At 39.5% G+C, this 26,835-nt stretch overlaps 1 protein-coding gene across 1 annotated transcript; it reads right to left on the bottom strand.

Moving 5' to 3' along the window:
* Positions 1-9,834: 9,834 nt before the first annotated feature.
* wscd1b (WSC domain containing 1b) lies at positions 9,835-23,198 on the bottom strand. Its single transcript, XM_033978471.2, has 9 exons — positions 22,996-23,198; positions 21,205-21,784; positions 18,051-18,165; positions 16,963-17,147; positions 14,475-14,596; positions 12,780-12,966; positions 11,150-11,314; positions 10,865-11,065; positions 9,835-10,262 (listed from the first exon to the last, which is right to left on the bottom strand). The coding sequence occupies exons 2-9, from the start codon at positions 21,578-21,580 to the stop codon at positions 9,910-9,912; spliced, it is 1,704 nt and encodes a 567-aa protein (XP_033834362.1). The 5' UTR covers positions 21,581-21,784; positions 22,996-23,198; the 3' UTR covers positions 9,835-9,909.
* Between the last annotated feature and the right edge of the window lie 3,637 nt (positions 23,199-26,835).

Raw genomic sequence — 26,835 nt, 5'->3', positions numbered from 1 at the left:
TGATATGTGGAATATTGGTTTTATTGCTGACGGCAGTGAGAGAGGTGTATAAGACAAATACGGTTTCCTCATGTCGGTTTCTTGGTGGAGGGAAAGAAAGAGGAAGAGAGTTGTGTAGGAGTTTGTGTTGTGTATGTTTGTGTGCTGGCTCAGAGCTGGATACAGTCTGTGTGTGTGTGTTTGCGAGCGCTAGGGGAGCAGTGCACCAGGCTGCAGATATCATCCATCTCCCTGTCACCGGCCCAAGGGCTGCTGGGAAAGTGGCAGACAGCTCCTCGCCTCTGACAACGAAGACTGCATCCTAATTCCTTCAACACAGAAATGTCTGGAAAAGCGTCGGCCCTCCTCTCTCTTCACTGTTGTATAGAAAACATTAACCCCCGATACAGGAGCAAAACGCTGAGCTGAGCCAGGGCAAGTTACATCCACTCCCATCATGCACTTGTCTACTCTCTGGTGTTTTCCATGATCAGTTTGTGTGCTATAAAACACCCAAACAGGTATGTGCATATAACAAAATCGCTCTTCTTTTATAGATAAATGTGGTAGCTGTAGTTTAGACCTCTACAAACCTGTTCTGAAGTGTATGGGATTATTGTATTATTTTACCAGTTCATGTTTCAGTTTACTCTCAAATGGAAATGCTCCTAGAAATGTTTACAATGAATGCGCACTCTAAACTGGACCTAACTTTTTTAATCTATATCGCAAATCAAATTACAATCACAATTTACAGAATAATGCCATTTTTTTGTTTTTTTTTTTGTTTTTTTTCCAAAATCATGCAGCCCTAATGCGTTATGCTTCACAGACACCAAAGTGCATCATGGTAGCGTCCATTGTATTGTGCATATGTGAAATGTGACCGCTCCTATCTGTTGTTCATTTAAACGGATTACATGCACTGACTTAAGCCTTGACTAATTTGGTTTGAACGCTATTGTGGCACATTCTATAGCTTTTCTTATAGGAAATAACAACCACTGTTAATATAATGTAAAATGAAATGTAACAAGAAGTGCTTCCAAATTCAAATTATACACAGTTATCAGTCCTGTAATCAGTTGGTCAGTCGTTTATTTATAGAGTAAGCGTTTTACAACAACACGGGAGTAAACCGAAGTGCTCAGTTATGGGAACACAAAAACACCAAATCATCAAACATAAAAAATAGACACAAAACATGGTGAAATACGGAAATTAGTCTTACCTGTAAATTCACGATATTAAAAAAAACAAAAAACTACTATTTATAACTTTTTGTAAATAAATGTGTCAAACCTAATGATATTACAGTAAAATCATGTACATTTGGGTTGTTTTTTTTGTTTTTTTTTCTCTTACACACCAATCAATCTTTCAATCAATCTTTATTTATAGAGCCCTTTACAACACTCAAGGTGAACAAAGTGCTTTCCAATAAAATCAACACCGCATAAAAACATGCAAAACTTTTAACAAAAATAAAACAAATTGTGCAGACTGTATTACTGAGTGTTAAAGCAAGGGCTGAATAGATCCGTTTTGAGCCTGGATTTAAACAGGTCAAAGTCAGTGATAGTGGAATATCGGGGCAGTTTGTTCTAGAGTCTGGGGCCGGCGACTGAGAAATCCCCATCACCCCAGTGTTTGAGCCTCACTCTGGGGACGTCCAGCTGAAGTCGGTTGGTCGATCTTAAGACCCTTTTTGAGTTTGGAACACACATGAGTTCAGGGAAATGAGGAGGAGCAAGGCCATTAAGAGTGTTAAAAAAACAATGCAATTTTAAACCCAATTCTAAAAGAAACTGAAAGCCAATGATAAATGGACTGGGGTGACATGCGGACGCCTGGGTGTGTTGGTCCAAAAACATGTTGGGTTTTATCATTTTTGGGGATATTACATTGAAATACATTGAATTCCTGAACAGGATCTTAACCTTAACCATAGTCACTACTAACCATAATCTATTTTAACCCATATATGAGCAATAATAAAGGATATTTTTGTCCCCATAAGGCAGACAGGTCCTCATGAATAGTGTGTATGCATTCCTGTCTCTCTCACACACACATTAACAAACATGGAAAAACAGCTTGATAATATTGTGATGTTTTAATTTCACATTTCTGCTCTACTTGTTTCACCAGTCTTTACCGTACAGAAAGAAGATCCTTTTGTATTTTGAGGTGAATTCGAGTTTGACATGGGAACAACTCCAGGAAGTGCTCAGAACCCGTGCATAGATGATCAAAGCAGGAGGCCACAAGTCCAGCTTTGATCAGTGTAAACAGATCCACACAATTCAAATGCATTCAGCAGTCCATCGCAGTGCTGGATACGGCTTTCCCAAAATGTTTCCCAGGAATATATCATGTTTTAAAGTATGTTGTAGTCATTTTCTACATTTTAGATCAACTAATAGGCCTACTGTTTTCCAAAAAGGTCTGCTATGATTGTAATCGTAATTGGCCTACTAAATGATAATAAACTTCACCTCAAGTCAGAAATAAACTCAGTGACCTCAGAAACAGACTGTACAAGCTGAATGCTGGTTTTGTCATTTGTGGTTTAGATTTCTAAGTTTGGCCCGCTGTTAAACATGAACTGTGTAACCAAGAGCACATGGGAAAATGCTCCAGGCAAACTCAAATGTAGCGACATTTACAGTCAGTCCTTCACTTTTAACCGCATGATGCACTCATTAGATACTTAACATAATCACTGGAAAATAACTGTGTTTTGTGACACGCTGCCCCTGCCCTTCTTCTAAGCTCTCTCTGTTACATAGAAGACACTGCACAACTGTCTCTGTTTGACTTTGATGCACTAAAACTTTTCTGATGGGCTCTATTTCATTTCAGTTTTCATAACATGATTTTATCTACATGACCTTCACATAGGAAAGGTAAGAGGAGGAAAGATTTTATTTTTGTGATCCCACGCGCACACACACACATACACACACACCCCCGCACCCACAGACATACACACACACAGACATACACACCCCGACACAAACACACCTACACAGACATACACACACACATACACAGAAACACACACACATGCACAAACATACATACACACACATATACACAGAGACACACACGCGCGCAAACACATACACAGACAGACATACACACGCACACCCACAGGCATACACATACACAAACACATATATACAAAGACACACACACACATACATGCATACACACACACACACGCACCCCTACACACACAGACATACACAGATACACACACACCTGCAGCCGTATTAATCTATCACAGGCCATATGGGCATAGCTTTCATTTCATTTCATTTGTAATAACACAATAGTTGTATTTATATCCTATATTTAACGAGTAGGCCTTGGCTTTTATTGCACCAGTGTTTGTGCTCCTCATTTATTCATCTTTACACGAGCTGCACATGGTACACTTTATAATAGGATATAATAGGATATGGATGGCCTATAGTCTAATGATCTCTACGCCCATGCACGCACACACCGAGCAGTAAAGCGGCAGAAACACAGCGGAGAAACAGATGTCTGCGGTCCTCATCGGGCGGATCAGCGGGGCCTGTACCGGAGTCAGAGCGCACTCTGCTGCCCCCTGTCAGACACCTATCATCAGTGCACATGTCAAGGGGAGGACTGTAAAGACTACAAGAGCCCCTGAGAGGTATTTACGTGCTCATATTTTCAAATTTAAACTTGGACGGGAAACATTATGCCCTAGTTGTCGCCGGAGCTGTAGTAGCGCTCATTACAAGATCGCTGCTGCCCTCTTGTGGACAAAAGTGTGCATCGCTACTATATTAGGTCTACAGTCTAAAATTAGCTTTTTTTTATCTTTGCATATTGCGGCCAAATCCAATCTTCTGTTGTGTAATGAATAGAACTGTCTTCTGCACATAGTTATCTTTTGAAATAAATGTAGGACTTCTGTGCATCTACATCCTGGTACTTCCATAGACGCTGCACTAAATTTCCCGCCATCCTTTCCGTCGGCCACTGAAGATCCAGACCAGCCGCAGTGATTTCTGCTCCTGATTAAGCATAAATTAGCCTGCTACCAAAAAAAACTACAAAAAACAAAAAAAACCCACAACTAAAACTCAACGCAGCGTGACTGGGAGCTGAACACACAAGTTTGTTAAATTGTACCAGTGTGCTGCGCATGCGCGGAGCCAACATGTGGTGAAGCAGTCTGCCCACTGCTCATCTGTGACTGGAGCTTCAACTACCCAAGTGAGCCAGATATTATTGCACTTGTGAGAACTTGATATTCTCTAGAAGATTTAGACAGAATTCTCTAAATAGACTTTATTTTAAACATAATTTTCAAAACTCCATTACTGAAGAGTTATAATGTTGTTTCCTCATCAAAAAACATAGCTAGAGTTGTGTTTTGTTTCATTCACTCATGCGTAACATACAAATACTGCATATTTAGGCTTCTTCTCTCAAACAGAAAACACTCTGTTCCACCTTGTGATGTCATGTGGTAATACAGGAAGTGCTCCACTGTGTTTTTAATCTCCATACAGCTTCTCTGGAATAGCCAATCTCTATTAAACTAAAGGTAAAATGTATGTTAAAGGCTGTTAATTTGAAAATTACCACTTCATGACATCACCAGAAGTTTGTTTTTGAGGAGGTAACAACATTAAAAATTTTAACCTGGCTTAAACCTCACAGGAGTCAATTTTGTGTAATACAGGACGTTTAAGGTAGTTTGAGGCAGTACAGGCTTTTTGCCAGCAGGTGACACTAAAGCACCTCTATGATATTTGGTCAGACATGAGTACAGACTATTGCCCTTACTATAACTGTCTCTATTAAAGATGCACTTTGTACTTTTTTGGTGGATGGCTCGTTACCTGCTTGTCCTCATAGATATGTTATTGACCTATGACTTTGCCATGTGGAGTCACTTGCTTGTCCATATGGAGATGAAAAATACCAGGCATACCAGGCAAAATGACAACATTTCCATAGAGACAAGCCAGCACTGTACCCTCCACCAGAAATGTTACATAGTGCACCTTTAAAGATGCCATTCTGTCTGTAAAACTCTTCATCTTCCATGTATGTCATTCAGTGTGTTGTCTCATAGAACAAGCTGAGATGGAACATGATAAACAACATGTGAGTGAAGAAGACATGACCAGGTAAAACCACTGATTCTTCTCAACACAGGTTAAATTATTGCCTTTGCACGTACAGAGCCTTTATGTAGAGCTGCCACTGATTTGGTGGATGTTAACATGAGCTTTCAAGATAGTCCATGCATGTTTTAACGATTAAAAAGAATATCTTAAATAAATCAGATAAAAAAAAAAACAAAATGATGTAATTTGCATTTAGATTTTGATTAGAAGTGTAAATAAACAAAAGTCACTCTTGCACAAATTCAATATAGACATCTGGATTGTGTTGATTAATGTTAAAATAATGGAGATTCTAACGTGTAAATTGCTAAGACTTTGGATCTGTGTTTTTCTAATGCATGTCTATGAACGTTTAGCACATCTGCAAGGTTTTTTTTGACAATCCTCAGCTTTATACAATTCTTAGGAAAACATCAATAACACTGCTTGTGGTTATTGAATTTCAGAAGAAGTTGTCTCTTTTGTCGTCGCGTCTTGACAACACAGAAATAATGAGTAGTAGTAAATTCTTTGCCGCCTGTCACTTGATTGAGTTTATGACAGAATCCTCCTAACTATGAGGCTTATGGTAGTGCTGCACTAATTAAGCTGTTCTTCAAACCAATGCAGGCCTCTGGGAATAAAGCAACTGCTGAAGAATCAACATGACACACAGCACCCCTGTCATGAGCCTGCAGATCATAACTACTGTGATTTAGGGATATCACATCATCAGAAGCCTAAGTGTAATATTTTTGGATACATGTAAGCTTAATTAATTGTAAAAATAATTAATATAATGTCGTAACCAGCGGGGCGTAAGGACCAGAGTAGCGAGACTCAAAGTTTTATAATGTCTTTAATCTCAATAAATGTTCGTAGATCCAACGTGGCTACAATAAATGTTCATAGAAATCAAAGTTCATAGAGATCAGAGTTCATGGATCAAATGTAGCTACAATAAATGTTCATCAAAAACAAAGTTCATAGAAGTGTTCATATAGATCAGGGTTCATAGGTCCAACGTAGCTGGGGAGCGTGGGTGCGGGTTCGTGAGCGTAGGGAGACACAGTGCACGGCAGTGAGGATACAGGACATACCAGGGCGGAGGTGCGGGTGCTGGGGTAGTCCGGAGCAGGTTCTGGGACGGAGATCTGGAGCAGGACAAAAGGATTCCAGTGAGACACAGAGGACGAGCATGAATCAAAAGTACCAAGCCAAAAGTATAATCACGTGAAACACGCGGACGTTCCGGCGCCGAGTGACTCGTCCGAACCCCTCTTATCCACGGCAGGTGGCGTTGATTGCGCTGATGGGGAGCAGGTGCGTGTGGGAGGAGTCCGGATTCCGCCCCGCTCCGGAGACAGACAGGTGAGGGAGGGGGGAAGACGAGGACACGGGGAGAGCAGAGCAGGAACCGTGACATATAAGCTCTTTTTCCCATGCATTTTGTTGCAGTAGCATATAGACTAGTTCCCTGTTCTCCATTTTGGTCAATGCCTTTTCACCTTCAAGTCACTCAAAGCAATTTACATAAAAATAAACATACATACACTTTACATAAAAACACTCACCTATTCAAACCATCAACCTTCAGATCAGTGGGCAAACGCTCTACCAACTGAGCTACTGCAGCCAACATCGAGAAATAACAGTTATGAGATGAATTATTTGGAATATGAAATGACAGTAATGAAAAAGTAGTAGCATTTCTACAATATGCATTACACAATATTGCAATTTTGTCGAGTTGTTGATGTGTCCTTAGGCAAGACACCCACATTGCCAAGTATGAATGTGGTGCGTGGGTGAGTGTTGGTGGTGGGTGGAGCTGTCTACCCCAGGGCAGTCTTGGTTACAATAGTATCTCACCATCAGCGGGTGTGGAGTGAATGAATAACGCACGAAATTGTGAAGCAGCTTTGAGCATCACGAAAAGCATTGTAAGATGAATGTATTATTATTATTATTATTATTATTATTTATTTACTTATTGATTTATTGATTTATTTTTCTGATCAATAAGGATACTCAGAATAAGCTCCGTACACAGCAGCACATTAACTAGCTCATTGTGTCTCAAAGCTAACGGTTACTTTTATTAAAATAGGAAAACATAAAATAAACCATCTATTCAAATTCAAATTAATTACAATAAAGAGTACCCAGTTATTTTTATATGCAGAATACTTCAGTTTGTGGTGCTGTTTTAATATTTATTATACCTCAAAAATTAGCCTTAGCGTTAGCATTGACACACAAATATGTCTCTTTCTAACACGAGTATCCTCCAGCGAAGTATTCATTTTATTTGTGGTTTGTTGTCAGTGACATCCACTCACAGCTCCCTGTCCACTGCCTTATCTTTAAATATTTATTCATTTTAGCGTGACTCGGCAAAACCCTCACAGAGATAAAATTGGACAGGAAGTAGTGATGCTAACGGTGAGGCTGACGGGCGGTGTTGTGCACTGAGCCTATTACATTCAAACTGAATATGTGCCTTATAGCTCAAAGATAATTACATTGTCATTTTTGTCATACCACGCACCTCTCGGACATACAGTTAAATACTATTCTCTAGCAAGGACTGCAACCTCAGAATAGAGTGTAAATATGAGGCTGAGCATGGTAGACAAAGTGATATACACTCCATACCTGAAAAATTGAATGAATGAGAAGTAGAAAAGAGCAGAGGAATGGAAAGGTGGGAGGAGAGCGGGTGGTGAGGACAGAGTGCTGCAGAACTTTGAATAACTATAAACTTTCATGACTACCCCTAAGAACTGTGAACTTGACTCTCGTGATATTATGAGGTCTCTGTCTCAGTGAGGGGTAGATCTGACTTCTGTGCTAATTCTCACCTTTCCATCTACATCTGAACCATTGATTTTGATTGGATTTGTGATATATGTTTTGAAAGTAGGATTTTGTTTGGACATTTGAGAAAAACTGAAATATAAACTGATAAACTAATGCAAGAATTCTATAGATGTTTGTAGAGATCTAAACTACAGGTGCAACAAGACCGTATGCTTTGTTCTTTGCGAAGGGGATTCTGTCATATAAACAGCAGCCGCCTTTGCCATTTCATAATTGCATCAACTCAAATTGCAATTTTGATTTGATTGCGAGATATTGTGTAGTTTCTAATCTGCGTGAGAAGTATTGATTTTCATATTTGAATCATTTTGTCACTGATAGATGGCTGTGTGTGTGTGAGCGAGTGAGACAGAAAGGGACCACTTTATATAAAACCAGAGATCCAATCTGTTTTATCGAATTCACTGCTGCTGTGACTCATCTATTGTTGTCTAGTGAAGGCTTCTGCAGCTCTGTGTTTGAACAGATACAATTTACTTGTTTAAACTTTTATAAAACCATTTCGATGTGTTCCTTATGATGGACACCTGCTGACGAAATACCCCGTAACGACAAATAGAATAGAGTGATGTCAGAATTTCAGATGGAGGGCATATACAAGTCTACGGGAGATTTTACTTTTAGAGCGAAATATTCAAATTTATGATCCACAAGTGTTGAACCTTATCATTTTTTTTCAGGCAACTGCTCCACAAACTTGTCATATTAATCTTAATGCTTCAACAACAATCGCGTTTTGGGGTTGAATAATGGCACCACTTTCTGAAGCCATTGTGAAAAATAATTTCACTTTTGTTTATTTATGCTGCCGAAAACATTGAACTTTGTGTCAGTTTTTGTTTTATGGGGATAGGCCCAGTAATTACAGAGATTATAATCGTAAACCAGGCCAACAAATCTGCAATCTGACAAAAACTGCAAATTCTACCACATAATTCTGACCTGTCCTCGCCTTACCCCACATAACCTCAGGTATTGCTCTGGTTTAAACAGTGTAATGCCGGATCAATCATTGTAGGTTTAAAGGACATGCACACACACCCCCACACACACACCCCCACACACCCCTACACACACACACACACACACACACACATATATATATAAAATGGAAAGTTACAGTTTTTAAGCTTATATTGAGTCCATATTGTTGCCTCCTCTCAAAAACATACCTGAAGTTGTATTTTGCTACATTCACGCTTTTTTTTAAAATTAATCCATTCATTCAAATTTGCCCTTTCTGAGCACTCAAAACGTGATTCATTCAAATTTTACCTGAATTGTTGCGTCATAGGTTAAAAAAAAACTACACACTTTTGTAAGCCCGTAGCCTATCTCCCAGGGTGACCAAAAGCATGTTTAAAAGGGAATTGAAATCATGCGATATGCGTTCTGAAAGTATGAATTTATAATAAAAAACAACACAAATGAAAATAGATGAAACCTTTAAATTACAGAGACATAGAATCCAGTTTTATTTTTATAATTTTTTTACAAAGTCTTCATTGAAGGTGGAGAATTATTTAGTGACATCTTGTAAACCTGTAAACACAAAACATCCTTTGAAGAAATTATAATACGCCGCAGTTGTTTTTGTTTTGTTAGGCTGTAAAAAATGAACCTATGATACAGATTTGACTTTATAAAAGAGCTCCCACATTAGTGTATTAAGATTCATTAATCCCTCCTCTGCAGTTTAGATGTAAACAAATTCATCATATTTGTAGCAGAATCAGCACAACGGCCTTCATCTGGGAGCTTTACAGCATTCTGCGTTATTTTATCTTTAGCCTTTCATCAGCAGCTTGTTTACGTGTGGTCGTTCACAGTGTAAAAGGCTTTAGAAAGTCCCTACAAACAAACCAGGCTCTGACAGCGTTCCACTTTATCATCTCGGGAGGTATTCAAGTGGAAGTCCGCTTAAGTTCCTGCTCCGAAGTGCCTGGTCGACATCGTGTATGAAAGAGTCAATCATCGTCCTCATATCGGGAGTGAAGGGGTCAAAGGTCGGCCTCTGTGACCCCGAGCGTTTAAAATGGCCATCCTGGTTGCTATGTGCACACAGGAGCCTCTCTTCATTGATGGTTACGTTCAGAAATGAAACGATGAGACGGAGCTGTGGAATAAGTGTCTTTTGAAGCTCCTCGTAGTGCACCACAAGCAGCCGTTTGCTGAACTTCAACCAGCTCAGTGCATGAGATGCCCACCAGGGGGCGTAGCTGGAGACAAATTCTGGCCACTCTACAAGCAAGACAAGAAAAGTCACGCCATTGCTTTTGACAAGAGACTAGCAATATAATAACCTTCATTGGCATTGGGGTTAAGCATGTGTGTATGTGTATGTATGTAAGTATATATGTATGCATGTATGTATGTATGTGTATGTATATGTATGTATGTATGTATGTATGTGTATGTATGTATGTAAGTATATATGTATGTATGTATGTGTGTATGTATGTATATATATGTATGCGTGTATGTATATATGTATGTTTGTAAGTATGTAAATGTATCTATCTGGCATTTATTCCAATTAACTCGTTTCGATTGTTCACTGTTTATATTGCTGAAAATCCCTTGAAAATTGTAGCTGTAAGCAGTGGTCACCTCTCCACAGATCTGACCTGTAACTGACCTGTAACTGACCTGCTTGTCTCCATAAAGTTAACTTTCATGTCACACTATGGAAGATTTCAGCCAAAACAATAACGGTAGATAGGTGACTGACTCTCCTCTGACTCTCCTCCAGAAAAGTTACATAGTGCACCTTTATATGTATTTCCAAACAAATATAAACGTGATGTGATTTAAACATTGCATCCTAAATGATATAAGTTTACCTTTGCTCTTCCACTGTGCATCTGAGGCGTGCCCCAGGTGCCCGGCACACTTGCGATTGAATTCAGCCATGAGTGACCTGTACGGATTTCGAATGAGCAAAATGGCCGAACTAAACATCTCTATTTCTTTCTGACCGCTCTCATGAGTTTTCACACAAATGCTCCGGCCGCTCTTCCAGTAGTCCTTCTCTCCTTTGAAACCTGGCAACAACCAACAAATTAATTGATTCAGTCACTCAGCGCTGATTGAGTTGCTCATTTCAACACTTCTCATGCTGTACACACCTCGGTTGTAGAGCGTGCCATCAAAGTAAAAGCTGCCGGTGTAGTATCCAGTCACGAGCTCGATCAGGTGTCGGACCCAGGTGTTGCCTGCTCCTGGAAAACTCGACAGAGCCACGAGGGAGCTGGACCTCTGAGGCAGAAACATTCTCTCTTTGCACCTGGAGTCTGCAAACAGTGTGTCTTCATTAAAGCAACAGTGAACTGGAGCTGAACCAATTCTTACTCAATTAGAGTTGTCACGATACGAAAATTTCAAACTCGATTTCAATACTGATAATGATAACGATTCGGATGCGACAATGATAATTAAAAACACTTTTTCTTTAGTCAATAGAATGGGATTTTCACCATTAATCATAGTACTGTCTTTTATATTCGCATGTGGTCTTATAACTGTGTAGTCCCTCAGTCGTCCAGGTATGTTCCATAGTGGTCCATGGGTGTATACTAGTCTATGTGTCTTATACTTGTGATACAGCTCAACATCATCCTAAAACTATTCAGGAAAGTTTCATTTCTGTCAAGTGAATGTGACTTTTTTATTATCGATACCTGCTCAAATGAGTATATAGTTTCGATATTAGTTTTAGTATCAATTAGTATCTGATTTTCAACTAACTTAACCAGTACTAGAACAAAACTAAACCAAGTCTATATCAAGATTAAACTGGGCTCAAGCCAGGACCAAACAAGTACGAGTGTGAATGCACCCTACAGTTACTCTGCATGTGTTAGATAATTGTATATGAGGTAAATGAGGCTAGGGTTTTCAGAAAATGGATAGCTTGATACTGATCTAAACTAAAACTAGGATTGAAACTAGGCACTGATTAGAGCGAGGAGTGGGAAAAAAAATATTTTAATCCTCTTGAATAGATTGAATGACCTTGATCTATATCGGAACTAATATAAGACCACATGGTATTCTGTTGAAAATGCAATTATTTTGTGTAGAATTTTACATTCTGTTGCATTAAAGTGATTTTTTACTCCACTGTGGTAAAACAATTTGGATTAAGCATTTTCCTCTGTGTAATAGTTATTATTTACCATTGAAACTGCTCTGACAATATTTAAATCCAGGCTCAAAACGGTTCTGTTTAGCTGTGCGTACGACTGAAAGGTTTTTTATTATGCTCTCTTCTCTTTTAATGTTAATGCTATGATGATTATTCATGTTTTGATTTGCTTGTATTGTGATTTTAATGTCTTTCTTATTCTGTAAAGCACTTTGAATTACTTTGTGTATGAATTGTGCCTTGCCTTGATTAACACACATTACAAACATCACCATTTCTATTTTGTCAGACCAGAGAACAGTCTAACTCTCAAGGCTTAACTGCTCAAAACTTAATTTCAACCAAATATTCCTGGGTTTCAGCTTCCTGTTATATTCAACATTTTTCCCAGTCAAAAGATTCATTTTAAATTGCTAATCGTTACAGCAACCTCATTTCGAATTTCATAGATAGATAGCATTACTGTGAAAATGGATACTTAGCTGTTATTTAAAAGAACAGTTCATGAAATACAGACTGAGTTGAGTTTTTTTTCTCTCTGCTTTCCAATGTGAAACTGTCTCCTACTGTACACTTCAAAAACAGTTTAAAAAGAAGTCACCTCCTCTTACCCAGGACAGGTGTCTGATAGACGTGGTAGTGGTCCCTCTCGGTGTGTGTGGACAGGGCGGCAGTGGTCTGGTTGGACACACTGCTCTGCTCACACTGCTGTCTGTCTGATGCCTCATTCACACTGAACAGAGACGAAGTCCAAGTGCAGAAACAGTGAGGCCGGCTCAACACGGCCAGTGGCAGCTCCTGCAATCGACACATTCGCTTAGTACAGCTAATACTTCTATACAGTGTGTGCATCAGGGTGTACAGCTTTGGAAATTATTACTGTGATAATTCTGTTACTTTTTTCGTTTCATTTCCTTTGATTATTTGTTTTGAACACTACATTTTGAAAAGTTTTTGACACAATAATTTCAGATCCGTTTAAATGATTATACACATGCCTCACACTGTCAAAATACAAATAAATAAACAGACAAAAACAATTTTAAATCAAAGCTAATTTCAACTGAATAGGGAAAATCATGAACAGATAAATAATAAAACAGTACTTGATGTAATTTTGAGATTTTTGAGACGTCAAGGAATAAAATATATCAAAGACTAAGACTAAAACAGCTGTATTCATTACTTCATTTAACGTCAGACTATAAATGAAGTAATTCCATCTGTTTCTTACACTTAGATATAATAAAACAAGACATTTCTGTTAAATGGAAAACTATTTAGTTTCATTATTGTGTCAGCCAATACTGTAATATTGATACTTCATAGTGCAGCCCTAGTGCACATACATAGAGTCGATACTCAATACTGATTTTGATGCCCAAATGATCATCTTAAAAGCTCTTTTTTAGACAATATTGTAATTTTCAACACAAATCGTATGTGTTTATTATAAAATGTGATCTTACACTAGGCCTGATAAAACTCAGGATGAAACTGTTCAGGAAAGGTCGAATGTTATCCGGTTCTGTGGGGGTTTTTTCAGTATCGATACTTAGTATCTAGTATGAGTATCTAGTTTCGATATTAGTTTTAGTATGTTCTGTGTAGTCTGTTTTTTGATACTTTTGACAACCCTACATTAAAGTTCCCATATTACTCAAAATGTATTCTTGTGAGCTTTAAGTCATGTTATAATGGTGTTACCTCCTCAAAAACATACCTGAAGTCGTGTTTTGTTTCATTCACACATGTTTTAATAATATTTTATTATTAGTCTTTCTATATCTCCAAAGCTCAAAATGCTCTGTTCCACCTTGTGATGTCATGCAGTGGTAGTTTTCAAGTTAACATCTTCTTTTACCTTTATTTCAGTAGAGATTGTCAATTCCAGGGCTGAAAACATCCAAATGATTCTAGTGAAGGTGTATGGAGTTTAAAAACACAGTGGAGCACTTCCTGTATTACCACATGACATCACAAGGTGGAACAGAGTGTTTTCTGTTTGAAGAACACAGCTTAAATATGCAGTGTTTGTGTGTTAAACGTGTGAATGAAACAAAACATAACAACATAACACACAACATAATAACATAGATCAGAAAATAGTGTAATATGGGTTCTTTAAAATATACTTTGGTTCATATCTGTGTGTGTGCAGTGGATACACAACCAGCTCTTCTCTCATGATCTTGCTCACAATGCTCGTGTCCATTAGCAGTCTGGAGAGCTAATGGACATATTCTCCTTTGAAATAAATGAGAATGTTCCCATCAATATGTTTATCCATTGAAGTGAGTTCAAACCTTATCTGTGCAGGTCTCGATGCAGGACTGCGCCGTCAGATTGGCCTGAAAAGAATAGATGGGGAATGTGCCAATGACGCTCTTGAGCAACTGGAAGCAGCCGCGGTAGTGAACGTTCCTGACTGCAAAATAAACAGTTGAACGTCAATGTTGTTACAGCGCGACAGAGCTAACAAAGAAAAAAAGGTAGGCTACTCCATGGAAGACAAGAACCTTATTTAAAATGAGCTGTTTGCTTCTTTTATTTTACTGCACTGTTTAAAATACAGACTTCATCATGCTCCAACCATTCTATAAGAAACATGCATATGGTAAAGGGTAAATGGTCACATTTTTACATAGCACTTTTCCACCTTCAGGGCACTCAAAGCGCTTTACATCAAGGAACCACTCACCCATTCACACACTCATTCATACACCAGTGTACACAGACGCTCGAGGGGAAGTGGGTTAAGTGTCTTGGTCAAGGACACAACAACAGCATTCATCTGTGGGAGCTGGAATCGCACCCCCAACCTGTGGGTCAGTGTGTCTGACCACTCAACCTATATGCATAGGCCTGTCATGATAATTACTATATCGTCTTATCGTTCAATATATGAAAGCTAGAATGATATGTTTTGAGGCTCAATATTTATCATGTGTACAATTTCTTTGCAAAATGGGGAGATTTTTTTGCCATTTTTATGTAATAACATAAGATTTGCGCTATAGAGTTGAGTTATGGAATTATAATTTTTTGGGGTCAATATTTATCATGGGACTTTTTCTTTGTACAAGTGGGAAATATTTGGTAAATTTTCTGCACTATGTTGAGATTTGAGCTGTAGAAGTTTGGATTAATAACATCTATGACTCTACTTAACTCTACTTACTCTACGTAACTACTTGTGTCACATTCTGTTATTTATTTATTGCCGTTCATATTTTTAACAATTTTGTACATTTAGAATACTTTTTGGGGGATAATTTTGCTTCACAGTGTAGTTTCAATACTATCTTTTATCATTTATATTTACTTCAGCAATATATCTAACTTCAAAATGTGATATTGTGACAGGCCTACATATGCATTTAATAAACAGTTTTCAGTATTTTACAACAGCAAATTTGATTGTAATTCTTCAGTTCTGTGGACAGCATGAATCTGTTTGTTCTTCTTCTTTTATAAGAAGTTAAAAGGAAAAAATAAGCTGCGACTGGTGCATGACCAGTCTCCAGGTGAGTCATAGAATCTCTGCAGCTGCTCGGTCTGAAAGTCAAAGACACTTAAAATCCTTAGTGCTCTCCATCAATCAACATATAAAGCTGCACTAAGCATAATTTTATGCAAAAGCACACCTGTGTTATTATCTGAAATTAAATCAGGCTGTGAACACCGAACAGCCCCATCACTCAAACTTGTGTCATCTTCTAGCCTTGGTTTTACACTGAATGTGCTTTCTATTTGAGCACAACGCACTTTTCTGTAAAATATAAAAAGTCACAAGTCACAAAGAAAGAACGGCAGAGAAGTTGCCTGCTGACGTGGTTCTTTTAGGGCTATAGTTCACTAAAGAAACTGCTGGTCGACCAAAGACGTTCCCAGTGCCATTAATCCGCTAAAAAGAGCATGACGTGACAATGGCAAAAGCTTTGAAATGATTAGCATCTCACAGAATAACAGCTATTTATACAGAGAATGAACCACGTCTTCATGCAAACAGGCAGATGAAATCGTCACAATAAATACTATATCGAGTTATCGTTCAATACATAACAGATGGAACAATATTTTTTGCGCGGTCATATTTCTCATGAGCACTTTTCCCTTGAACTAGTGAGACAGTTTTAATAATTTTTCTGTTCTATGATGACATTTGAGCTGTAGAGGTTTGAATTATGAACATCTATGACTCATTATAGACACAAACAAACTTCCTAAGTGTCACATTCTTCTATTTATTAATTCCAGTTTGTGTTTTTTATATTGCACTTCAAAATATGGCATCGTAACAGGCCTAATCAACACTCACTAAGACTCTTTTATAATTTAAGTAAAATAATTTGGTTAACTAAGACTAGAGGGAAAAATTTATATTTCATAACTACATTTTGTATTATGATATTTTAACTTTTTGGCACAGTAAAGTCAGTAAAAAAAACAAAAAAAACACATAGATGCCTAGTCAGACTGTGTCAAAATAAAAATGTAACACTAAACCAAAGCAAAATAAGGAAAATCGTGAATGAAATCTGCTTTTTGGTCCATTTTACTGTCAAAAAATTTAAAATAGAAAGACTATAAGATCTTGCAAAGAGTTTATTGGAGCAACTAGGCCTTCATCAAAATTTGAAAACTGTAGATTGTGCTGTTCATTGATTTGTTGCAATATATAAATCATCCAGACATAAGACACTATTGACCAATTCATCAACTAAAGGACTATAGCCTTGGATTCTTTTCATTACAACTGAATTTACAAGAGCATTCTGTGGAGTGACTCACATTTTCGGTGGCCAGGCAGCTGCTCCTCCACTTTGTAAATGGAAAGTCGCCCCACCCCTCCACACGGAGACCCCCTCTCTCCCCGACATACCAGGCTGCAGTCCTCATCAGGGGCACGGGGGCTGCTGATCCTGTTCCCACAGTGGCATTCTGCTCCATACTCCAGACCGGCGAACTGGTACCCACTACACACAGAACACACACATATACAGTTAGCAGTTAATGCGATGCCCGCGCTCATAGCAATCAATAACCTCAAGCTACTGCCCTTCGGCTAAGCCCTCCCACAAGACATTAGTTAACATTTACAACTTATCATATAATTCAGCTCGCAGCATTAAATCCCCAGTATTCTCCGGCCTGAGTGAGACAGCTGAACTCTGTCCCCTCTCGTCTGTACTCTGCTGTTGAAGGCTTGTGCGGCTCTCTCTCCTCTCTCATCTGCCTCCACAGGGAAACGGAGCCCTCATCAGAATTGACCTTTTCATATGTGTCCTTTGAAGCTTCCTCATAAATTGCTTTGACTTTTTACTTTTGCTCATCGCAGTAATTGGAAAAAGGTTGGAAAAAGGCAAGACTGCGGGAAGGAGCATTGAGATTAAATTCGGATTTAAGTTTGACTGGATTCATCTGTTCTCAGTTTTTTACTTGTATAAAAAAAAGAATAATTGATACAGGTCACTTTGTGGTAATGCCTCCTTAAAAAACCTGCAGGCGCCTCAGCTTTTCTCAGTGCACTGTCTTTCTTGGTTCTATTGGAAATTCAACTCGTACGGACCCGCTCTGAAGTGTCCATTCTTGGACCAAAGCGCACTTCTAAGCCCTGATTTATTCAGCATCTGCCGTGGACTGCTCATTAGGCTTCCTCACTCATCCTCACCTCCCTCCTTCCTCTTCTTCGCCAGCCTTCTGTCCTGGCTGCTCTTCACTCTCCCCTTGCTCTCCCCTCATCTTTTACTGTCACACAGCCACCTGGCGCTCCTCTGGCTTAAACACAGGAGGCATTCATGGAAGAGATGGAGATTCAAAGGCTTTTTCAGACCCCAGGCCTTCTGTGGTTCCTTTGAGGGGCCGCGTGAATGCATTACCTTTCGGAGCAGGTGTCTTGACACAGAGAGCTGGTCATTTTGCGTAGGTCATAAAGCATGGTTCCTCCCAGAGCTTGGTCGCTTGCGTTGTGTAGAAAGCAGCCCATGTACGTGCCTGTGTGTTATAAGGAAAAAAAACAAAACTGGGCTGTCAGTTATCTTTATCATAAACAGCGAGACTAACCACAGTGAACTATCAAAGAGTTGTCTGTAATAGTTCTTGTCTGTTCTGACTTTTTACTTAAACTCTTTTAGACCAGTAAAGGCAACTAGGGGCAATTAATCGAAGGAATACGCTCGTAGCAGATTACTTTGAGGAGACATGAGAATGAGAGGGTTTTGTTTTAACAGCAGCTTGTTAATCTTGTACAGAGTTGAGAGTGTGTGGTGTCTTTAATAATAGTGTTGAGTTGCATAATCATTAATTACCAAATATGAATACATACACAATACTCGCGTTTTTAACTAAAATTGTACTCTCTAAAACTGCAGTGCGGTTTAAGTATTTAATTACCACAAGTGCTTTCTGTTGAGTGAAGCATGTAAGTCATAACTGACTTTGACAGACTATTATGATGAGCTGATGGGCATCTCTAGAATGTCACCCAAATTCAGACGTTTGATGTTATCCTTTCCTTGAGTGCAGACACAGCCGACATACTACAGGACTCTCAGACACTCTTCTGAGGACCAGCCTCTGAATGCAGGCCAGCATGTGCAGCTCTTTGTGAGCACACATTACTGCTCCAGGGTCTCAGGCAATTATATTTCTCGACTCTCTGCTTAAAGATGTCAGCTCGCATAGGCTCAAAACTTTTCATTGTGAATAGTTTCTGGTGCAGTACAGAAGAGAATTATATTTGGATAGGGCTGTACTATTAATGCAATGGAATCTAAATCACAATTTGAATGGACGCGATTAGCAAATTGCAAACACTGCAGAGACTCAAAACAGCATTTATTTTCTTAAACATAACATACGAAAAAAAACAATCCAAATGTGTTATGTAGCTGTTATTTATCTCTCAAGTAACTGCTGAAAAACTTTGTGTAGATAAAAACTTAAACATTATCAGACTTTCTGGGCCAACTTTCACCAGTAAATAGTCTTAATACATCAATTTATATGTCCAACCAAGATATAGACTGAACCGATATTTGGAAGCCGATATCTGATCCAGTGATTTTTCAGTATCAGCGTGGATGCACCGATCCGATACCAGTATCAGATCGGTGCATCCCTAACTACTTTCCTCCACAAACCCTGTAGTTAAGATCTGTACAAACATCATCTGAAGTGATGTGATTCTTTTATTGTAGTTTGTCAGTTCATATCATTTGTCAGTTTTTTTGTCATCTCTTCTGGACGTGTTTAAAATGTGAACATTGAACAGAATTCTATTATTGAAAGATGAATCTCAAATCTAATCCCAAGTGCAAAACTTGTCAGAAAAAATGTATTTAGATATTTTAGACAAATTGCTCAGCTCTATGTTTGGGATTTTTTAAATGTCTTGGCATTCCGTATTTATCTCTAATCAAGATTTGAAATAATTGAATGTGTAATTGTGACATTAGGTAGATAGAGGTAGGTGCTTCTACAGTGTTCTTAAAGCATGCACGTCTTCTCAGTTGGAGGTTGTATTCGTTGCCTTAAAGCTCGCATCGCAGGTGGTCCCCTGGTGTGATGCCCCCCACTCTCCCCCCAGTGGCTAGGCCATGGCTTTAATCACAGCCCAAATAGCTCGGGCTCCGGGTTAATCGACGGATGTGCTCACATTCTCACACCTCATACAATTGATTTTGGTGTTCTTTAAAGATAGATGGGTTTTATTTCTCTATAGACACAGTTAAAAGGCAGTATTGGCTGGGGAGTGAAAATCACGCTATCAGAACTTAGAACTGTCCGTTGTAATGTGTCTAAGAATATTTCAATAAAGAGAACCATGCTGTGTGGTGACCATTACAAGACTATTGCATAGTTACTAGTTAAAAAACTCACATCACTATTATTACTCTACATATTTATTACGTCCAGAACAAATGAACTCAAGCCAACAAGCCACCCTACTTTTCTGTTCATCTCCCGAGACTGCAGCATACTTTCACATATATAATATAAAGCCCGTAGCATATTTTTCACATATATATAATATCATGCCTGCAGCATACTTTTTCACATATATATATATATAATATCAAGCCTGCAGCATACTTTTTCTCACACACACACACACACACACACATATAACAATTGGAAGGTTTGGGGAAGAGAAGTGTTGCCTTTTTAAGAGGCCAAACCTTGGCTGCAGAAATGTCCCACTTTGATAAATGTATTTGAGAGAAGCTGTAAAAGCCACCACTTACTTGCTGCCTGTTTCTCTTCCTGCTTGTGGCACTATAGACCTGGCTAATTTAATAGTGTGTCCAGACTAATACATTTACAAAAATGAATGTTTGCCAGATGGCTGTTACTGAAACTGATTTCATTCAGGCCTTCAACATTTTTCATTTGTATTACTCTACTTAGTGACTGAGTGGTTTGTAGTGTCTGTTTATAAAAAGGATTAAGAGCTCTTGTAGGACGCTTTTCAGAAATGAGCTGGAGGAACAAATGTTCCAGTGGGGCTAATTCTATTGTATTTATCATTTCAACAAAATGGCAAAAGCTTTCCCAGACACCATAAAACCATGTGGAGTTTGTGAGTTGGTCTACATGTAACAGGAGGACTCCTCTGGGTCATTGTAATCTTGTTAATTACTAATTTATTTTATAGAAATTGCTCATGTGGCAGCTTTCTGCTTCAGAGAGGATCTATGAGCTAAGTGCCTATCTACACTATCTGAGGCAGCCACACGTAAAATGCCATATAAATGTATTATGAAGCTTGTCTAAATGGTCTGTGTGCTTGGCTCTTTACTCTGATGGATCGCACCGTCTTCTGAAACCATCTTTGGCATGGACTACCTCAGTAAACTAGTGTCTGCTGGACTGGTACCAAAAGGGAGACATCCTGGTAACTCCTTTAGGCTGTGTGACCATTACACTGCCCTCTGTGAAGTTTTAGATCAAAATGTTTTACTGTTGCTTTGAAAGGAAAAACTCCTTTGTATTTGTTCAGTATGTGAGCTAAAACAGTGTCTGCACAGTTACCTTTGTGTCTGCTCCTGTGTAGTGACTGCTTCTGCTCCGGCCCCTCTGGCAGCAGATTGTGAAACCAGCGGCGGTGCAGGTGTTGGACCCCGAGGCTGCGTGAGGCGGACCCGCGCCCCGGCCTGCCTCCCCCCACAGACACTGGGACAGTGGCCCACCGTGAACGCGCCCTCACCCCCAGACCCACCGTCCTGAGGGCCACAGGAGGAGCTGCCAGAGACAGTGGGGGCGCATTGACCAGCCCGGGGTGACCCACTCTCACGCTGGAGCGCTGGAGGAGGAGCAGGCTGCCTGCCATCAAGTAGGCTATGCCCAGGCACAGCAGCAGCATGTGGGCACGCTTCAGGAGGCACTGCAGCCTGTGCAGTGGCACCATCCCCACAGTCACTGTCCCAGCTCTAAGTATAAGAACATCTGAGACAAACAGATGGACTCTCAACGCTTCAACACATGAAGCCCTGTCTGAGGGCGCGGTCTGAAGTTCATGTCCACAGCTGCTCCGTCTGTGTGCAGTAGAGGAAGTAAAGGTTTAATCTCCCAACCTCTGGTCACAGGATCCAAGATGATCCATGTTGAAGACCTGCAAGGCACAAAAACAGGCTTTCAGATTGAAGACAACACTATTGTGTGATGTGCAGGGACTATCAAAGAGAGGGGTGTATGCCTGCAGGATTAGAGGCACCGCTCATGTTGACATATGGGCTGGTTTCTGTCTTGCAGCATCTTGCAACACATTCGTAAGTGTCGCTTGCTTCATTGCCCTTATTCCAGCCATTTGAGATTAATTCATGGCTGTCACTGAGACTGTGTTACACTGATTCTGTCATTTATGCAGTAGAGCAATATAAAAATTAGATTTCAGGCTGGAAAAAAGTATATAATCTCGGTTAGTGCCACATCTCACATAATGGATTTCTATCAATCAGCAGATTGTTTTAAACACCCCCAGTGCCAAAATGATCCATTTCAACACCGGCAGTATCGCCCAGCTTAGAAAATGTTAAGTCTCACTTATCAGAGCCAAATGACATCATGTGATAAAAGTGTCTGGAGAGCGCATTACTAGCGCTTATGACGGGGGATTATAGCACAAAATATAGAACATTTCTACCCTCGTCATGGAAAATAGGACAGATAATGAATAAAACGCGCAAATGCGAGTTGTCAACTAACGCAATGGGTGGTTATTTTAAATTATACTGACGTGAAAGCCCCACTTTTAGTCTTGTGTTGCCCTGAATCTCTTAACGTCACATATGAGTCAAGTCTTGACCTGTTTTGAAGCGCTCCTTCAAGAATTTGAGTCGCATTATTGGCGATGTAGGACCACCGGCTACGCTACGGAGAGCTTCGGGGTGATGCTCCAGCCGTGCGTGATATCTCTGTGGCCGTCACGCTCCGTTCTGCCCTTCGGCTCCACTTTTACCCTCAGGCCTCTCATGTCGCTTTTGAACTACACTCAGTTAACTACGCCCCCCAAAAAGTAGGGGTGCGGTGCAGGCAATAAATGAAGCAACAGTTTGCACACAACATTGTCTTTGCTCAGACCAGCTTACTACCAAGTTATGCTGGATTCTTGTGAGCAAACTGCGTTTTCAAGAGCATCTTTAAACAAAACGCGAGTAGGTATTTTGTCTCTCTTCAACATTGGACGCAATTTTACCAAGTGAATGGGTAAACAGCGGGCGTAAACACGTAGCACCTATTTTAAAAGCGTGGTCTTCCATCTTTAAAGCCCTCGCCGCGCTTCCTCCATTTACAGTAGCGCATGTTTATTATTACGCAGCTTACCTTCACCGCTGGAGCATTGCGCGCGGGACCCTTCCATCACGTATCCGTTGTTGGACGTTCACATCGCGGTATTTCCGCTTATTGTCCAGCGACGGTCTCCTCGAGCTCCGAAGCGTTTCCCACAGCCGCTGTTATATAAGCGGACTCCCTCTCGCTCCTCTCTTTCTCCCTCTCTCGCTTCCTCGCTCTGTGAATGCTTGGCACAAGCGTTCAAGACGTGTATGTGCGCGCGCGTGTGTGAGTATTCGTGCCGGTGAGAGGAGGTGATGGGGAGGAGGGAGGAGGAGGGAGGGAGGAGGCTCTCATTTGCATTGGTGATCGGGACGCGACACATCTCCAACGCGATGCTAAAGTCCAACGGTCCAGTGCTTTCCGCGCGTTTAGACTGTAGAGGCTTAGGCTTACTGTACTCCTTTTAACATGTCGTTTCAGTTATTAGTCACTTAATTATTATTCGCCTTATTAATGCTCAATTAGCCACATTTACAGGAGAAGAGAGTACAGGAGTTGGCATGGTTCAGTGGTCTTTCTTTTTTCTTTCGCTTTAGACGCCGCGCGCTGCTGGAATTGCAAATCCAATGTTTGAATCTACATGCTTTGAAGCCATCTTGTCCCATCCTCAATAAAGATTCAAAGTATAGACGTCTTTGGAAACTTTTTACATACATTTTAGCATTTCAGAAAGCCGAGTTGAGGCGCATTAAAGTAAATGTAACGTGCGTAATAACTGTTTCGTAGATGTTATTCATCATTTCAGCACCATGAACAGCGCCACGCCCGCAGCACTGGCCTTGAGAGAGCAGAGGCCAGACACCATTTTGTTTTGTTTTGGTTGATTGAACCTCTGAGGCTTTGTATGCATTTGGAAATGTTTTTTTAATTGTTAATTGTCTTAAAGGTGCACTACGAGACTTTTCTGGTGGGAGTCTGTGTCCATTCTTTTACTGAAATGAAACAGTAACAGCATTAAACTTACATAACTTGCATGCATTCATTTTTTCTTAATATAAATACCCCTACTCTTACTGTGAGGGGGTTCAACTTTCCACAGATCTGACTTGTAATTTGGTCTGTGCAACATTCCAGGCAAAGCAATTACATCACCATGGAGACAAGCAGGTGGCAGACCCTCCACCCGAAACTTTACATAGTGCAGCTTTAAAAGAGAAGACAGTTATTGAGTTGAGCATTTCTTTCTTGGAACATTTATCTGACAGAAAAAAAACTGATTTACATTTATTGAAAATTGCAGGATTACGTGCTAATCCTGAAACACACCAGTCATAACATCAGAAACAAGATGAAAGATAATAAGTTAGCATTATAAATATACAAAATCTAACAATAAGATACAAGGAAACAGTTAAAGTTTTTTTTGTGTTTTTTTCTAGTCATGATTTTGTTTGCTAAAAACCTGTCTCAGTTCATAATCACTAGATCAAGTTCCATAATACTCAAGTAAAAGTAAAAGTATCTCATGAAAAGTAAAAATATTAAAATACCAGTTTAAAAATGTACTAAAAAGTAAAATGTAAAAGTATTTCAAGCCAATTTTGAGAGCTAATAAAGCTTTAAATGTGTGATTTTGCTAAAGATTTATGCTGAATTTGGTTCAATAGAAACAAATTAAACAAATCATAACAGCTCATAACAATTAATGATTAACTAACTTCCATTGTATCCAGACTCATCATCTGATCATGTATGTGTGGGTTGTGTGTGCCATGCAGTGGGTGTGTGTGCTGTGCGGTCTCTTTGCTTGGCTGTACACACAGTTATTTGGACTGACAGAGCCTCCCTCACAGAGCTAAACACCTCTTTTTTGATCAGCATTAACATGGCCTGCTCTCCGCTTTTCTCCTGTGGATAGATTGTAGTGCCACAGCCCCGTGTGACTGGTCCTCTCTGCATGAGCGGACACCAACACAACAACACAAACCCTCAGAGTGCATTGTGGAAGGACGCGGCAAGTCAAATAGACACTGTCTGTGGTCCCATTCTACTTCACTGGATCCTCATTCCTGCTACAATATCCGTCTCTCCTTTAGAGAAAAGGCAGAGAGAGAGATATATCAAAATGTTGTTTTGGATATGCAAAATTTGAATATTGAGTCTATCGTCTGTTGTGAAAACAGTGAAAGAGGGGGTATAATACATTATTGTCTTGGAAACTTGGGAAATCAGCATTTCAGTTTTATTTTCTTCTTTCTAAAGATGAGACAGGCCTCTACTTTGACAATGTTTAAATCCAGGCTCAAACGGTTCTGTTTAGCTGTGCATACGACTGAAAGGTTTTTCATTCTGCACTTCTCTCTTTTAAAGTTAATTTTATGATGATTATTTATGTTTTGATTTGTTGTATTGTGATTTTAATGTCTTTCTTATTCTGTAAAGCACTTTGAATTACTTTGTGTACGAATTGTGCTATACAAATACACTTGGAGCTTTCTACCATGTTATAACGTTGTACCCTCATCAAAAACACGGCTGAAGTGGTTTTATATGTTATCCGTACACGTTTGAGCACTCTTGCGATCTCTCATGGGCCCTACTCGAGCCTTCCTTACAGTTAGCAGTGCAAGCCCGCGCCTCTTGTACAAGGCTCAGCCCACAAGCCTATGTAACCAAGAAGTTCCTACTCAAAAAAATACACAACAACTTCACAAACTTGATGTGATGTGCAGTAGTGTCAGGATTAATGCTGATTTTGTTGTGATGAGCGCAGAGAGCGAAAACTGAAACTTACTAAATATTTTAATACTTTGTTTTCAGTGAATTTCATATTTTCAAAACAATAAAGGGTAACCTGGCAATCTAAGCATCTAATGCAGTAACAATACCTCATAGTAGTGTAATACCCCCTCTTTAAAAAGGCTGATAACAAAGCAGCTTAAGAATAGAAATATAACAAACTTGCCATGTTAGCTAAACAGAAAATCATTTGATGTTTCAGCACTTTTTTATGTTACTGTCCTATCAAGTTTTATGCAATACTTTAACCCTCACAAACACGTTCACAGATATGTTTTAGCACATTTCTTATACTATCTGAATATCAACAATCAAGATAATAAAAAGAAATCGGGATATACATTTTTGTCAGTATCGCCCATTCCTACTCTACTCTTACCCTGTTTTTCCTGCTATTCCTGATGACTGCACTATCTGCCCTCCCCGGTGCAGCCAATTTCTAACCTTATCCAACGCAGGGTCAGTTCGCACTCTGACCAATGTGGAGCGATGATACCAGAGCAGTCACAGAGAGGCTCAGATAGCAGGACGCTCCTCTCACTGCTGTCTCTATGCGGCACAGTCCAGACCATCCTCCAGCCTGTCCTCTCCCACACACTATTAGCCACCCCCTCTTTTTCAATTAGACTGCATCGCTTGCTTATTACCACAGTTTCGGCTTCAATTTACAAGCCTGGAACAGACTAACCATGAAGAATTCCAAAAAGTACAAACCTTGGGATGTTCTCTCTCTCTCTTGTTGTACAGTTTACAGATTTTAACAAATTTATAGTCCTCTGCATGTCATAATAAAGCATAGCTTCATGGTTACATATAGTAGTTACTTTCTATTGAGTGCCCTTGTTATGAACATTTAAACACTTGGTGGAAATAATACTATAGACATCCCCCCATTGAAAGTCTTTGTAAATAGTTTGTAGTGAAGAATGTAAATGGGTTGTTTAATGTTTTGGTTTGTATCATCTGATAAGACTAAAGCTGTGAGATAGTGTTGGGCCACATAATTCAACTGAATCACAATTTGAGCAGTGGTGGAAGAAGTACTTCATTTTGTTACTTAAGTAAACGTACAGATACAGGAGCAAAAAT

This window comes from Periophthalmus magnuspinnatus, chromosome 14 (assembly GCF_009829125.3).
Source record: "Periophthalmus magnuspinnatus isolate fPerMag1 chromosome 14, fPerMag1.2.pri, whole genome shotgun sequence".
Lineage (NCBI taxonomy): Eukaryota > Metazoa > Chordata > Actinopteri > Gobiiformes > Gobiidae > Periophthalmus > Periophthalmus magnuspinnatus.
Note: the sequence above shows the minus strand (reverse complement) of the source record. Positions and strands in the feature narration are given on the sequence as shown.

Excerpts from the sequence above, each read along its gene's own strand:
- wscd1b (XM_033978471.2), bottom strand. The coding sequence starts at position 21,580 with ATGGTGCCACTGCACAGGCTGCAGTGCCTCCTGAAGCGTGCCCACATG. Across the intron at positions 11,315-12,779 it reads CTATCAGACACCTGTCCTGG|ACTCCAGGTGCAAAGAGAGA; the intron begins GTAAGAGGAGGT and ends CACTGTTTGCAG. Across the intron at positions 11,066-11,149 it reads TGGCACGCTCTACAACCGAG|GTTTCAAAGGAGAGAAGGAC; the intron begins GTGTGTACAGCA and ends GGTTGTTGCCAG.